The sequence below is a fragment of the Pempheris klunzingeri genome, chromosome 6, assembly GCF_042242105.1.
Source record: "Pempheris klunzingeri isolate RE-2024b chromosome 6, fPemKlu1.hap1, whole genome shotgun sequence".
Classification (NCBI taxonomy): Eukaryota; Metazoa; Chordata; class Actinopteri; order Acropomatiformes; family Pempheridae; genus Pempheris; species Pempheris klunzingeri.
The window spans coordinates 21,251,977-21,268,258 of record NC_092017.1 but is presented as its reverse complement, the minus strand read 5'-3'; the positions used below and the strand labels follow the sequence as shown (position 1 = coordinate 21,268,258).

The window sequence follows — 16,282 nt, the reverse complement described above, 5'->3', positions numbered from 1 at the left end:
AACAGTATTACTTTTACTTCAACTGATTTAAACCTCTCTTGGAAAGCAAAGATAGGAGGACAGGTGTCTGCTGTTTACTACAGTAACTACTACTGTTTACTACATTTGCTGTTCTCTCTTCAGTATTTCACTGTCTCATTACCTTGAACACACACAGTTCACTATGCACAGGTTTATACAGTATGCACTTAAACATACAGTGCCATGTTTCTTTGGTTGCATTAATGGCCACAACATAGAACCACACATGCCTGTAAATGACAATCATAAATTTACACACACACATACTTAATTAAACCGTACCCTCAGGTTGCATCTTCTTCTGTGTTCTGTCTCCAGCACCAGTTATCCAGTCAGATGAATGAGGTTCAGAGCTGTCATGGGTCTCTGGAACATGCTCCCCATCAGGCCATGCATCTGGGAGGGATTACATGCCTGTGTGTGGTGTGTGCATCAGTTGGGTCTCACTATATGTTTATGTGTGAGTGGCTGTGTGTGATCACTGGAGCACCATTAATAGAGATCTGTGGTTTTCGTGGCCCATTGTCCAGAGACACATCCAATTGCGTTGAGTGAAGCGAAACAAGAGATGCAACCCAGCAGCTAATGGGGTTTAACTGCCTGGTGGTCCTGCTCTCTCTCTCTCTCTCTGTTTTTTGTGGGGAGACGTTTCCACCACACATTCAGTTTGTGGTGGTTTGAAATCAAGCCTGTTGTCGGCTGTGTTGCCCCGGGCCGAACCTCAGTGGCCCTAGATGGCAGCTGATGAAGTCAGAGAGGGTAAAAGATGCCGTTTAAAAGAGCAAGGATATGATAAAGGAATGTAGAGAGAGAGACATATGGGAGGCACTCTAATGAAGTACAGACGGGAAGTGTAATGAAGAAACAGAGAGGCAAAATGGAAAGAGAGAAAAGCAGAGGCAAGATAGAGCATAGATTTTCCACCTTGGTGACTGATAAGCTTTGAATCCAATCCAGACGAAAGAGGAAAAAGATTTTGAATACAGTCTGTTTACATCAAGTCGAAATGCTCTCCTTTTATGTTGTCAGTTGTGAGAACATCATCAGTCTATACCCGACAGTACATTTAACAGGAAATGGAAATATGTCAACTGCACCCTGTCCATGTTAGAAGCAGCTACTTTTGAATACTTTATTTGGTGAATTCTCCTCAAACTTTACACTGTAAGAAGATAAAAAGAATAGTAGACTTGAATGAAGCTCGGTGTGATGATCAGGTGAAGTGTGGTGATTGTTGTTTAGCAGTGTGGACATGGTTGTATCACTGCATCACCGTCAACATCAAAAATAATGAGACCCTATTTGAAATAAAATAGGATTATTATCCAGTGAGAGAGTCTAACCACTTCCTCTCCACTACGCTCTCCCATTTCAAACAGGCAATACTTATGAACTTGGTAAAAAGCAGGAATTAATCTTTCACAAGGCTGCAATTTCCTGTTTGGGAAAGTCTTTCAGGCTGATTTCACCACCGGTGTCTGAGGGAAGCTGGCCAATTTGAACAAATTTAATGAGGGATTTAGATCTCTATTAAAAAGGCAAGCAAAAAAGGAGGACGAATTAGAGAGAAAATGAAGCAATAAAAAAATTAACAATAAATAATAAAGTAAAAAAGTTCATAGTTAACAAGTAATGGAAGAAATGAGAGAGCAGTAGGTGCTGCATGTAATTTTTTGTATGCAGTTTGCTCAGACCTATTTAGTTTTGCCTGCTTAGCACATAGCACATGTGCACACTCTATTAAGAGTGATGGCTGCCCATACTATGGTAATTGTAGAGTCCTGTGCTGTTGACCTTTTATCCACAACATAATTGTTTGTGTTTGTGTGTGCATTTATATGTCAAGAGTGTAAATGGGCTTCCCTCACATATGTGTCTGCAGACATGTTGCCTTTGTGTGCTTTATGTATAGGGCTGGACACTTTCCTCACTGAGGCACACTAATTGCACAGTATGCTGTTTCACATGTGTTTTCTCAGTGGGGCTGATTAAGTGAATTATGCCCCATAGCTGACAGTCAGGATGACAGCCACACTCATTCTGGCAGATTTTACCCTGAGTCAGCAGAATGACAGAAAGCAGTGTGTGTTTACAGCCTCTGTTGCTGGTAAGTGCTGTAACAGCAACATGTTGTGTAACCTGTTGGAGTTTGTTGGACGAGGGAAAGCCACAGAACCTCTTTACCTGACCATTAGTTGAGTGAAAAACTTACAGTTGCACATTACATATGTTTGAAAAACTGGGCGCATTGACACATTAAAAAATTGTTAATAAAATCATTATTAAAAATCTTGAACTATGAATGAACTGGTGTCTGTATATTAGGAAAAAAAAGCGCAGTCCTTTGTGGCTGTGTTGCTACTAAATAACTTTGAGTTCGGAACATAATGGTCTTTGCCTTCAGGAATGAAAAAATGAAAACAAATAGACATTAAATGTGATTGCTGCCACTGCCACTGCCACATAAACTCTCCCCACTGAGGCAGAAAGTCCTGGAGGCGAACAAACACAGAGCATATAAAGAGCATAACTTTCCCAAACTGCCAAGTCGCATCATGGTCACAACTTTGTGGAAATGTCAGTTTCATATAATGCAATTTCTCTTTCAAGTGTCTGTCTTGTAGCAGCTTGCGGAGCTCTCATGCCTTATGTATTGCTGCCAAAATTCAGAATTGATTTGGTTGGAAGACATTAACGGCTGAGACCTTTCAGTGCATTGTCCTTGGAATTCCTTGCTGCTGATGTTGTAAGGAAAGAGAAACTCGCTCCACACTGGATGCGCGAGTGATTCCCAGCAAATTGCTTTAACCCTTTATCGGGCAAGGGACCATATTTGGTAACTTAAGTGGGAGTTCAAAATGCCCACCCCTTGCCTCTCCATGAACTACGAGATCTCTCCAAGCCAATCAGCGACAATCAGGCTACATGACAGACCGGCAAGACACCATAACCACCGTAACTTCATTGGCCTTGATTTTCACCATAAAATTGAAAGTAAAACAGTCTGGTAATGACCACCAGTAATGGTCTAGGATTGAAATTTTGAATTATTTATTAGTATTTCAATGAGTGCCCTATAAAGGGTTAAGCCCGCATGTCAGTGGAGGTGAAACTGAGTTTGCCATTGAACAGTTGCCCGGTTTGTTCCATCCCATTAGACTTTCCGTGAGTGTTTATGCTCGCACGTGATTTGCAGATGCATGCTTTTACAGCCGGCATCACGGATGAATGCTGTAAGAATATCAAGGTGGAGGTTGGAGTAATTTGTTTTGTCCGTTTATTTTGAGTCCACCTGTGTCAACAACATACACAACAGACTGGAAACAGGATGAGATGCAGATCGTCATTCTGATGTGTTTGTTTTGTCTTTCTCTCTTGTGTTCTTCCTTCTTGTCAGACTATAAAGCATTCTTTCACTCTGAGATCATTCGCTTGGCCATGTTCGTGCCACTTGTGTGTTTCCTGTCATCACAGAGAAAGCATTAAAACTATTTTCTGTGTGACAGCCAGAAGACTGCATCGAGATTTCCCTTATATATATATATATATATATATACAAAGTGTGTTAGCATCCCTCGTCCTCAAACATGTTTTGATCATGACAGTGAGGTGGTAAGTGAGGAAAAGAGCTTTGTGGAAGGAACCACTGGCTTGGCTCTCCAGTCCCGCACAGAAAATGGGTTTTTGGAAATGAAGCAGTAATGATTTCCCTTGCCTTTTCTGCAATTCATGGGGTGCTCTTGGGCAAGGCAATTAGCCCCCAACAGTTCTATTGGACTGCGGGAACTGGGAAGCTTCCAGGCATGAATGTTTGTAGCTGTTAGACTCTGGTTCTGGCACTGAAAAAGAGCACTTATGCTCTTGTTTCTAAATGTGGATAAATGCACATTTAAGATAGAGTTAACCGTGAACAGCAATGCTTTTTTTGTCTTGATGTGTCAAAGTCAAAGATCATTCCATAAGTAGAGTTTGAAGAGTGAGGTTTATGTCATCGTATATTGTTTAGAGGTCATGAGTATTAGCTATGGTTTTCCACAGTGCTGGTGCAAAGTCGGTGGCTGTGGTTAGCGGCAACCGTAGCCAAAACAGTCTAAAGAATACTTACAACAGCCATGGGAACTTCTCCCATAAGGAAAAAGATGTCAGCTTTTCCATCTCTGTAGAGTTTGGCTCGGGATTCATGTTCCGTTCGGAGCAGCCAGACACATTTCCATGTTAGTTTTAAAAAGCACCTCTGATCGCTGCAAATGTTCCTTCACTCCACCTTGAGGATTTACGGGGATGCCAAAATCTGGGTCATTTGGAAAAAGATTCTTACTCCTTTTGTAAGTGTTATAGTAGAAATTGAAAGTTCTTGTGGAGTGTTTTTTTTAAGAAGAAACGTAAGGTGATCCTGGTTGCAAAGAAAATGCTTCTGATTCCTTCCATTCCATTACAAACAGTGTGAAGTTATTTCACAACAATCTTAAATGTTTTACTTTGATAAAGTGAGTCCCAGACCATCACTGAACAACTGCATTTCTCTATTGGGCCCTGGCTGTTGTAAGACAGTTCACACTGTATCCTTTTTCAAAAGTCAGGGATCCTTTGAAATTGCCCTCTCTTCAACAAGGGAAACCTTGTTTTCCAATCTGCTTGCATGTGCAGAATTGTACTGTGTGTGTGTGTGTGTGTGTGTGTGTGTGTGTGTGTGTTTGCCTACGTGTGTGTGCTTTTTGCAGCCCCTCATCAGGCTCATTCCACAGCACAGCTGCAGTGGCTGCAGTCACACAGTTTGACTCGAGAAGGGGCTTAGCAGCTCATTAACGGATAGAACAAAGTAAGCTGAGAAACAGCAGTGACTACCAACACTGGCAGAGCTACAAAGCACAGGCCATGTTATCACTTAGTGGTGATGAAGTTTATGGTACAGTGAAAGATGGCGTCAGATGGGCAACATCTTAACTGGACACTGACACAGGAACAATTTAAGTGTTTCATGTTTCAGGAGTTTTGCTCCCTCACTTAAATATACAACTAGATCGTCAACAATTAGTCAACTGACAGAATATGAATCTCTAGCGAATTTTATAATTGATTAGTTATTATAGTATTTTTACATAAATGCATATATGGCAAACCTCCTTGGTTGGACACACATTTTCTGATATCTTATAACAAATCAGTAAATTAATTAACCTCTGTTTTTCGTTCCCCAACCATTGGATTATGTTTGGAGTTTTTCTTTATCCTAAATCTAAAGAAAGAGCATACTGAGGATATGTTGATATGTTGTAAAGATTGAAAATCCCTTTAAGGGAAATGCATGATTTGTGAACTTGGGCACCTGACTTGATTTAACTAGAAGGGAAAATGATTTAGAAACTTTGATGTTGCTTTTTTGCATCTGTGATCTGAGTGGTGATGCAAATACACTGAATAAGAAATAGAAAACAAAACTGAGAATGATTGTTTTTTAGAGGTAGTTTTTTAGAGGTAGAGGTGGCAAACTTCCACTTGAAGGTCTGGCATACTTCATATTTACTGTGTATTTTTTGTTTATTATGTTTGTTTATAAAGATATATTTGTATTAATTATTATTAGTTATTTCACCAGAAATGGGGCCGTGAGTTATCCGAAAGGAATCATAACACTCCTGCTAGGCTGCTTTCAGTGAATTTTGGGATAAATTCATTCAATCTTTCAAAAACTGACATCATATGATGTTTATTTTAATGACTGCAGCTGTTTTAACTCATCCCTCTTGAATCTTTATTCTTTGACAATATGGGCTTAGTCATTTGCGCCTTCCTCTGCTCTGTCTTCCAGTATTTCTAGTCTAAATTCTGGTTCATGACTTGCGGGTGATACCAGCTTTAGTGCTTCAGCGACAGAAGTGATTCCAAAACTCATTATCACTATATCTGTATCTATCTGTCTGTTTGGAGAAACATTTAAGACTATAATTCCAATCGTCGTTGCTTCTATGTTTTTCCATTCATTTGTCAGTCTTTAGGTATCTTTCTCACATCTCCTTCTTTTCCCATTTCCTGTTAAATATATCTCTTTTCCTGATTTTTTTTCCCTCACTGCAGTTCATATTGTGACATTTTAATCTGGACATCCGCACACATCTGCCAAAACTAATATTTGGCTAAAGAGAAGAATTTAGGAAACAAAAATGCTTTCAGTTATTCGTCTGATGCAGCCATTTCAGCCTGTGGCGCTATTAATCACAGAGCCTCTTTCTGTTGCTTTTTTTTTCTTTCTTTTTTATTGCAGAGATTGGACCAGTAACAATCACAACAGACCCCAAGAAGTTCCAGTATGAGCTGAGAGAGCTGTACGTTCAGGTGGGTTCAGTGATCACATTCATCAAACCAAGCAGACAGCAGCAGTAGCCTGGAAGCTATAGTTGTAGCACAAGGTCATCTGGCCTTGATAAAACCGGCAGACTGTGGTCATACCAGACGTCTGGTAGGAACGTTTGCTAACTGATTAAGACCAAACCTGATTGGTCTACAATGGATGATGAAAGAAGTTTCAAACAACAATTTATTTTTCTTTACTTTTACAAGACACTTCTAATCACCAATCCCATTTTGAATGGATTTTCATCTCATATAGTGTAGCTAGTGGTTCTGACACTCCATATGTTGGCCTTGCTTTTGCAAGTGAAAAGAAACTGTTCGTCCCATGTTTATATGCCTTCTTGCACCATTACAAACAAATGTATAAACAAAAACACACAATGGCTAGAAAGCTAAACAGGGCTCTGCCAAGTTCAAATTTTTGTGTAATCACTTGGAGAGAGAAGGGAAGTTGAGCAGAAACCCTGTTGTGTGCTATTTGAGCAAAGCAGGAAAATCTGAAAAACTGGTACTCCTCCATGTCTAAGGATGACAGAGAGACTCAGACAAGTAGCATTCTGAGGTCTGTCCTTTGAAGAAAAAGATTTTGGCAAGTGTCTGTGCATCCTTGGCATGCACTACTGTTAATCTGGTGTGCGAGCGTGTTGTGTGTAGCATGGAAGAGATCCAGTTTTCTCTCACTTTCTGCTCCATTCCTAAGTCTGTTTTTCCTCCCCTCCCCTCTTTACCTGCCCAACCCATGAAGAGGTTTCGGCCAGAGTGCATGGAAAATTCTTCTTTGGAATTGATATTTTGTGCATTGTGTTTAGGGGTGAAGATGTTGGGCAACACTTCATATTTTTAAGCTACAAGAACAAAAGTGCACAGAGGGGTTATCAGGCTTAGTGTTGGGGGCATTCGGGCAATGGGGGAGTGGATTTTTGGCCAGAGGGGAGATGTTGGGGCCCAGGTCAGTGGATTCCTTCATGTCTCTTCACCTTCCGTCCCCCCGGCCTAAAATCATGGGTCACACCATTCCAGATGTTACTCTTGGGGAGGTTCATCTTAGCTGGTCATTGAACCCCTCAGACAGACAGAAATGTGTTAGTCGGAATGTCGCAGAGGACATTTGTATTTGACCCCACTGAGAGGACAGAGGCAGAGAAAATAGTGGATGACAAAGACAGATTGAACACATCCTGTCACACTTTTTTTTTTTTAACTCTTATTGTACCCCCTTTTCTATTTTTTTTCTATTAGAAAAAGTCAGGCATTAAGTATTGTCTAAGCATTTCCTCAATTGGTGCCATAAAATCTACTTGCATGATGCCTGTTACGTTCAGTTTTTGCTGACATTGTCATAAATGTGTAAATTTAAATTAAATTATATGTTGTACTGTACTGCATTATACTCAGAGGTGTTTCTAATATTCATTTCCATGTAAAGAGGAAGCAATAGAATGCCTCACCATGATGCAGTCCAGTACAACACCACATTTAACAATGAAAAGATAGATATTATGACAGGGATGTTGTATTGGATTGCATTAGATTGCACAGGTATACCTAATAACGTGGCCATGTATTCCTTTTGACTGCATACTATAGCTAACAATATCTGCTGAAAATCAGACAACTGTGTTGGTGGTTCACAAACTCATACATGCATATGCACATGCACACATTTGCTGATGACATTGCCCTCTTTCTCAGGGAGGTGGGGACTGTCCAGAGATGAGCATTGGTGCCATTAAGATTGCCTTGGAGATCTCCTTACCGGGATCCTTTATTTACGTCTTCACCGATGCCCGCTCCAAAGATTACAAGCTGACCCATGAAGTCCTGCAGCTCATTCAGCAGAAACAGTCACAGGTTTGGATATTACTGCAATATACAGAATGTTGTTCTGCAGTAAAGACATCACATTTTACATATGTGTGCATCTGTGTGTAGGTCGTGTTTGTGCTGACAGGGGACTGTGATGACAGGACTCACATTGGCTACAAAGCTTATGAAGAGATAGCCTCCACCAGCTCTGGGCAGGTATTCCATCTAGACAAGAAACAGGTCAATGAGGTAAGAGCATCACTGAACGGAAATTTGGAGAAACAGTCTTTAAGAGTCAGGAGAAAAACTCTCTGGTTTCAAAAGATGTGCTTTGGTCACTGTATTCAAATCATTTCAGTCTGGCCTGGGTTGGACCCCTAAGCAGTGTAAATTAAATGGCAGTAGAAGGTTTTACAGCCTCTCTCATGTCTTTTTCTGTGCCCATGTTAAAGGCTGGACTCCAGATCAAATATGCAGAAAACATTTCATTGATTGATGGATACCGTATCTTTTTAACTTTTCCAAGTAATGTAAATCAGCAGCCTTGGACTGGGCAGTGAGTCAAAGCCTGAAGTTTGAATAGTATTGCTGTTTTATTACTGCAAGATAAGAGTCGTTACTATGGGAGGAAGGGATTCTCAGTTTTATATCAAGACTGCACGAGAGTCCTTTGCTCTTTGTGCCTCTTTTCAGTAATATCAGCACTGCTCATCAGCAGTGTAATTTTAAAAAAAAACATTTGCACGATCATGTGCAACACTCCTTCTACCGTCTGTGCCATCAGAGCATATGTCAGCAAGGATATAGAGATGTAGTTTCAAAACCAGTTTTGAGAAACACTAGTATCAAATATCCGAACCATAGTTTGGTTTATTTGCTGTGCTTGTACTGAAGAAATAGATTTAAATTGACAATGACACATTAATACACAGAACTGCTTGTGGCTTTGAGAAAGAGATACATGAAAATTCCTTTTAAGAAATTAAGAAATATTTTTTTTCTATACCATTTCATGTTATTTTCATAAACACATGTTCCTTTACATATTCTAGATTAAGAGAGTCTGAGTCTGAGTCTCACACAGTAGCTGTTGAGTTCTTGGTAGACGGGGGAAAAGGGGGGCAGGACAAAAGGGAATGTGAGAAACTTCCTGATGAAAGTTTTGCACATGTTAAGGGGATGACCTTGTATGCAGCTGAGGGGGTAAATGTGTGTGTGTGTGTGTGTGTGTGTGTGTGTGTGTATCTGTGTGTGTGTCTGTGTCTCTGTGTGCCTGTGTGTATTACATGGTAGATTATCCATGTTCAAAAATGAATAATTTTACTTCCTTTAACAATTTTAGTTTAATTTTTGGAATATTGAAGTCTTTAAAAGAAGTACCTTATCCAGCTTCTAAACCATCGTAGACACTGAGCACATTTTTCCACAACGTAAATGATGTGTAATTCTTGCATTCTTCACTTTCCTATTGCTGTAGGTTCTGAAGTGGGTGGAGGAGGCAGTACAGTCATCCAAAGTCCACCTGCTGTCCACCGATCACATCAGCGGGGTCAGCAACACTTGGCAGATGCCCTTTGACCCCAGCCTCAAGGAAGTCACTGTGGCCCTCAGCGGCCCAGCACCTAACATTGAAATAAGAAACCCCCAGGGTATGATAAGTTTTACCATGCAAAAATAGGATTGTCAGCGGGGCTCCAAAAATTCAGATTTTTTAAAATCAGTGCAGTTATTAACACACGTACAGTTGGATGACAAAGGAAATAGAAAAAAAAAAGATTATAAATAATAATCATTTCATCATTCAAATAATTATCTCAGGGTCTATCATGTTTGCATAGATAATGGTGCAAACATTGATAACTGCAGCATTAAGACATTTCTAGTGCTGCTACTTTGGTACAATAGAGGCTCATCCATACATTGCAAACTGGTTTTGGTGTTAGTGTCTTTAAATGAAAGAGCAGAAGCTTTTTCTAGACTATTTTGGGATCAAGGTTCCACAGTCTTACAGGAAGAGTTGGAAGTACAGTACACAGATCAGGTAGAGTTATAGTGAATTAGCCAAAAACCAAACCATTTTTAATCTCTCATAGGACTGCGTTGCACCATATCATGCATCTTTATTTTTTGACAGCTAACATCAGAATCTTTTACAAGAAGTGTTAAGAATTCATTTGTATCAGTCAAAGCTGCAGAAAAGGTGAATAATTGTCTCCATGTTCATTTTTGACCCCTAGGGAAGCTCGTGGGGAAGAGTGATGGCCTGACTGAGCTCCTGCACATTCCCAACTCTGCCAGAGTTGTCAACATCAAGGACCCACAGCCTGGGATGTGGTCTATCAAGGTAAACAATTCAGTCTTTACCTGGGAATGTGTGTAAAATTACAGGCTACTCCTAACAATTCCCAGAGCTGAGCTGTCTTTTAAAAAGACTTATTGCAAATAGTTCAGTAGTATAACCTTGGAATGAGGTCACACCTCACACCCCAGGAGGGAGCTGTGCCCCTGAGGAAGGTTCTTAAGTTGAATTACTGCAGTAATATATCAGCATGTTGAGATACAGTGATATGTAATCAATTTAACATGCATGACGTCTGGTGAAAGCATTTCTGAGCAAACAAAACGCATGATCAGGAAGACACATTTGAGCACTGGGATGATTTTTAAGACCAGTCCAGGTAGAGGAAGATAAAGTATGTTCAAGGCCTTTGCTGTCAACACAACTTGCTACATTTTTGTTCGGGGCACCCGTGCTGTTGTGTTCTCCTTGCAGAGCTGAAACTGTTGGCACCCTGCTGTCGAGGTAATGCAAAGCAGGTCACACATCCGACTGCCCACACTGTCAGTGCCAGATGTTGGGAAATGACAAGCATTTTTACCTGAGTGATTTGTTGATGGGGCCTTGATGGCCCCTGTATTCTCTGTAGACTCCTGCTAGGACACTTTCCCTCATCTCTGCATAGCTGTGTTATGTGTTAGCGCCTGTTTGATTTACAGGGGAATAGATTAGATTAACTGTCATCTCTGTGTTTCCTCTTCAACAAGCACAGTTGTGAGCACAAGAGAATGCATATATGCTGATTTTCTTTTGCATATTTGCCTTAAAGATTGGACTTCCGATTACTTGTTCTGACACTAAAACCCTTTTCACCTGCAAATCCATTAAACTTCCCTGAATACAACTATAGTATCCCTTGCTTGTTGAGCCTCATCTTCTCTTTATCTTGTTATGTCATTTAATGTCTCTCTAGTCCCCTCTTAGAAGGCAGTAATGACATTATGGGTCATTATGGGCACTGTGGGAGAACCATTATCCTCAATGTTTTAATCACAAGCATTCATTCATCTAGATGTTGAATTATCTCAAAACGTAACGTGAATGTGGATGTTACAGCCAAACAGTAATACATTTTTGTTTTTGGACTGAGGTTGATTTACTCTAAAAGATGAAACAAGGCCCTTCCATCTGTGACTACACTTAGCCCAGATGTTCATCTCATGCAGTGATCTGTCACTAGCCGCCAGTGTAGGGATCTCTTTCTCCGTTCACACAGAAAAACAGGCAGGAGCTCAACATTTCTAACTGTGGTATTACTGGCTGTCTTTTTCCTCCTGTGTGATAGAGACTTAAGATCCTTCCCCAATACGTTGCGTTACCTCTTGGAGACCTTTTTCAAACTATGATTGATTGTTTGCATTGGATTTTTTTTTGGCTTCATAAAACTCAGTTTGCTCTGTTGCCAGAACTTAAATGAAACTTTGGGGATTAAAAGATGGTCAAAGTTGAATAGTTCTGAATAACTGTGTGTTCTGTTTAATATCAGCTTAATCACCAAATCCGATGGTTTTGATTGATGCCTTTGCTTTCAGACTTTAGCCAATTGACATGGTGGCCTGGTTCATGGACAGTGTTCATAGAAGTGATGAGTGATATCAAACAGACATATATAAGATGTCTTCTGACTTATTTCTGCCCAGTGTTTCCCTCTTGTTCTTCTCCCTGTCTCATATTTCTTCATGAATCTCTTTCTGTCACTTATCATCTTCTCTGTTTCCTCATGCATCTTCCTCCTAACTCATTAACTCCTTTAATTCCCTTTCCTCTGAGAAGCACAGGAGGATCTTCTGTTCTCTCCTTAGTCCCAGTACATCTTGTTTTTTTCCCCATTTCCCCTCTTGGACACTGCCCTTTCCAACCTTGGTACCCCACAGTATTCTATCTGGCTTGCAGACTAAAAATATCTCTCGCTCATCTGTAGCTTTGTTTCCCAGGATATCGAAAGAAATGTGGATAGATACTTTAGGGGGATTTCACTGTTCTGCCATGCTGCGTTTCAGTAAGGCTAATGGCCTGTGACACCCCAGTGTAAAGCCCAGGCCATAGATTGTGTGTGAAAGGGAATTTGATCCTTTTTAATCTCCCTTTAATTGGATGTTGTGGTGGCATATAGAAAATGGGCTCACCCCACTATGACCCCTTGCTCCCTCAGTTTTGCCTATAGTTTTTGCTACCTTATATGAACTAAACATAAGGTGAATCTTCATTTTATATTCTACTATTGTACTACTTTTAAACTGCAAATACCACAATACTACATGAGGATTAGTGAATTTTGTTGTTCGGTACTTAGATGAAAAGGTACCAGGTGTGCACAGACTGTGTGTTTAAAGATGTGCTCCACTAAGAGTCATCCAGGTGAGACTTCTTTGTGTTACAGTGACCTCAGATGAAGGCATTTAAGCTTCATACTGAATTTTATAGCCCATGATAATAGTTTAAAGAGACTGTAATTTTAAAAGCATGCAGACAGCTCAAAGGAAGAGCAGTGCCGGTGACCTGCCCTACTCTTGTTCTTTGTGTCTGCGCTTTTCTCTGTCTGAGTCTCCTCCTCTTTCTTTTTATAGTCTTCTGTCCCGATGAGCTGCCAGGTATCCTGTTGAATACAAAACAATCAAACAATCAGATAATTTTAAAAATGGGGGAGGAGAAGCAGGACAGTTGTTTTAAAGGGCCTCAAGCAACTGTTAAGCAATTATTAAAGAGGTTTCTCCTGCCAAATACAGAAAAAAAGACTAGACAGTATATTTGACCATTACACCATCTTCACCAGCATCTTCGAGTCAATTCCATCCTGTTTCCTCATGCTGCTGCATACTTTTAGCCAATCTTTTGCAAATTACAGCTAAATACTGAACTGATTTTAGATTGCTATTACATGTTTTTCATATATTTTCTTTGAGTGTCCTAAGAATAATAATTTGTGTAGTCCAGGATGTGAATATGGATTAGTGAAAACTATACCATGCAGGCATTGGCAGTCATTGCGTTGTCAGAGAGAGATGAAATTCATTGGTACATGGAGATGGATAAATGGACATTTCCAGCTCAAAGGCAAATCAATGTATTTTACATAATACATTATAGACATTCAACAAAATGAAGTATAATGTAACGTTTAAAGAATCTCAAACTATTCTATTTTTAGTGTTAAAAAAAGATTTTGAGCAAATACTATGCCTAAATCATATGTTGATGTCACTTCATTGTTCATAATAGTGTGTCTAGCAAATCAAACCATGAGCAATTAAAACGTAAATTAAATTAAAACGTCTAATCTTTGCATGTGTTCTACAGAATCACATCAGTAGGTCCTCTGAGTAAAATCCTGTATCAATTATTTCAAAAACGTCTCACAAAAGCTGATGTGAATGAATGAGGGTGTGTCCAAGACCGCTGCTGGTCAGTCTGTCCAAATGGGTGGGCGTGAAATTGGGGAATGAGCAGCTTTAATGACTTCTTGTCTTTGGTAAGAGCATGACCTTTAAAGGAACTCATTTACAACCAACTAAAGACCCGGGACAATTCCATGGCAGCCATTAGGGCAGAGTTAATGACCACGGCATGTATTGTTTTTCATGATGGCAGGCATTAGCATTTAAGGCTGTGCCAGATCCCCTTTGTTCTGGTCTTACCTCATTGTTTTAACAATTTCATCTCTCGCTTTGTTGTCTGCCTGCCTATATACACTTCACTATCCTGTTTGGCAGTTTTCTTTTCACAGAGAATTTAAGTTTATGTCAAGTAGAACTCAGTAGGCTAATTGTGAAATACAGTAAATCCACACATTCATTCATTCCAGGCTATTGCAAATGACAGTTTAGGTTTGCATGCCTCACTCTGCACTCAGTCAATGTCTGTGACACATCCAAGGTGTTTTACCTAAGGTGAGGAGTTTCCACTTCTCCCCAACCTATATTTCATTCTAATTACTCTGTCTCTGTTTCTGCAAAGCTTCAAAGGACCTCCACGTGATGAAGACCACATGAGCCATTAGCCACTCTGTGATTATAGTGGTCATGTTTGTTTAATTAAAGTGTGAATGTCTGACTGAATGGGTCATCTCTGAATGTTTTATAAGTCAGTCTTGACTTACTTAGTGTGGCTTGTCTACACATGCAGGGATGGCTGGCACACAAAACACAGTTACACAACAGTTCCAGTGCTGTGTCTGTCATTCAGTCCTGCCTTTGATGCAATAACTCTTCTTTCTTTTGTTAACCAAGTGACAACCAAACACCTAGTATCACTTATCAAACCATTTTCTATAATAAAGATGTAATTTTCAAAAGTGTTTTTTTATGTAAACACTGATCTTACACAGCATAGTAGCAAGTAATCATTTTATCATGAAGGTAAAGCTAGAAACTCTGATGTAGCTCTAAGTCACTTTACCAGACATACAATCTGTGTCCTGAACTTACATACCTGTAAATCTGCATGTCGCCTTTCTTCATCACAGACCTCTAGTGAAGGAAGGCACTCAGTCCGTATCTCTGGTCTCAGCACCATTGACTTCCGAGCCGGGTTTTCCAGAAAGCCCACCTTCGACTTGAAAAAGACCTCCAGTCGGCCGATTCAAGGTCAGTGAGGGCACGACAGCTGTCGTCTGCTTTGGCTTTCACCTGTTGTGTTCACTTACATCTTTTGGTTTTTGGACAGCAAAGTATACAGTACATATCATACCAACTTTCCAGGTATTCCCACCCACATCCTTCTGAACACCACCGGGCTTTCACCTCCTGCTCGGGCTGACAGGCTCGAACTGCTGTCAATCACGGGCAACGTGATTAAGACTTTGCCAATCCGCTACTATCCTGACCGTCAGCCATACGGCCTCTGGAACATCACTGAGTTCATTCCACCCAACGAGGCCTTCTTCCTGCGGGTGACAGGATATGACCTAGATGGTTTTCTGTTCCAGAGAGTCTCCAGCGTTTCCTTCTCCAGCATTATACCTGGTCAGTGATGCAGGTTGTCACCCATATTTAGACGGAAATGAGACAGATTGCTTAGTAACTTGAGGGATTAACATGAATGGATGATATTGTTTGTTATTGTTATTTCTTTATCTGTCTTTTAGATGCCCCTAAGGTGCTGATGCCAGCCACAACTCATGGTTACTACCTCCAGAGAGGCTCTGTCGTCTGCCAGGCTGAGAGCCTGATCCCCTTCACTCTGCGCTTCAGCAGGGATGGGAGGCGACTTGGGGTGGATCAAGTCTTTAGGTGAGCAGGGCTGGGGAGGCATTCAGGGAGGAAGTTCAAGTCAAGTAAAATATAGCCATGTAGTCCAATAACACAAACCTATCAGGGGAGTTTACAATCTGCACAGCATACAGCACCCTTTTTCCTTAGATTCTCTATTCAGACAAGGAAAAACTCTTCCTAGACAGAGGAGGGATCCTTCCGTTGTTGCTCTTTCTAAATAAAAGCAAATATCCCACAAGTCAGATATCAAGAGAAAAAGACATGCAGGAAAGTATATATCCCTTGTAAAACTAAGTGAAATATCAGTATATGCCAGTTCCGTATCACGTACTTTCAGCACAAGGCCATTTTATCTTTGTCTCATTTCCAGCTTGTTTAAAGTCAGGAGATTGATGCATTTTTATGACTGTACCTGAACTGTCAGATGGGATACATTTGTTAAAGTCATAGCTACTTTTTAAGCATTTCAGAGCATGTGGCTACTACTGCATTTGTTCAGCAGCTTTATGGGTCACCCTTCTACTACCGTACCAGGACTTAGAAAGTAATCAGCCAT

General features: G+C 40.4%; 1 protein-coding gene across 1 annotated transcript in view; it reads left to right on the top strand.

Annotated features, from left to right (window-relative positions):
* The window catches only part of hmcn1 (hemicentin 1), an 81,097-nt gene that overhangs the window by 11,456 nt on the left and 53,359 nt on the right, over positions 1-16,282 (top strand). The window contains exons 2-9 of the mRNA XM_070831948.1: positions 6,284-6,354; positions 8,065-8,223; positions 8,305-8,427; positions 9,656-9,827; positions 10,416-10,522; positions 14,979-15,099; positions 15,214-15,477; positions 15,600-15,744. Of these exons, the coding sequence (XP_070688049.1) occupies positions 6,284-6,354; positions 8,065-8,223; positions 8,305-8,427; positions 9,656-9,827; positions 10,416-10,522; positions 14,979-15,099; positions 15,214-15,477; positions 15,600-15,744 (1,162 nt within the window). The remainder of the gene's footprint in view (positions 1-6,283; positions 6,355-8,064; positions 8,224-8,304; positions 8,428-9,655; positions 9,828-10,415; positions 10,523-14,978; positions 15,100-15,213; positions 15,478-15,599; positions 15,745-16,282) is intronic.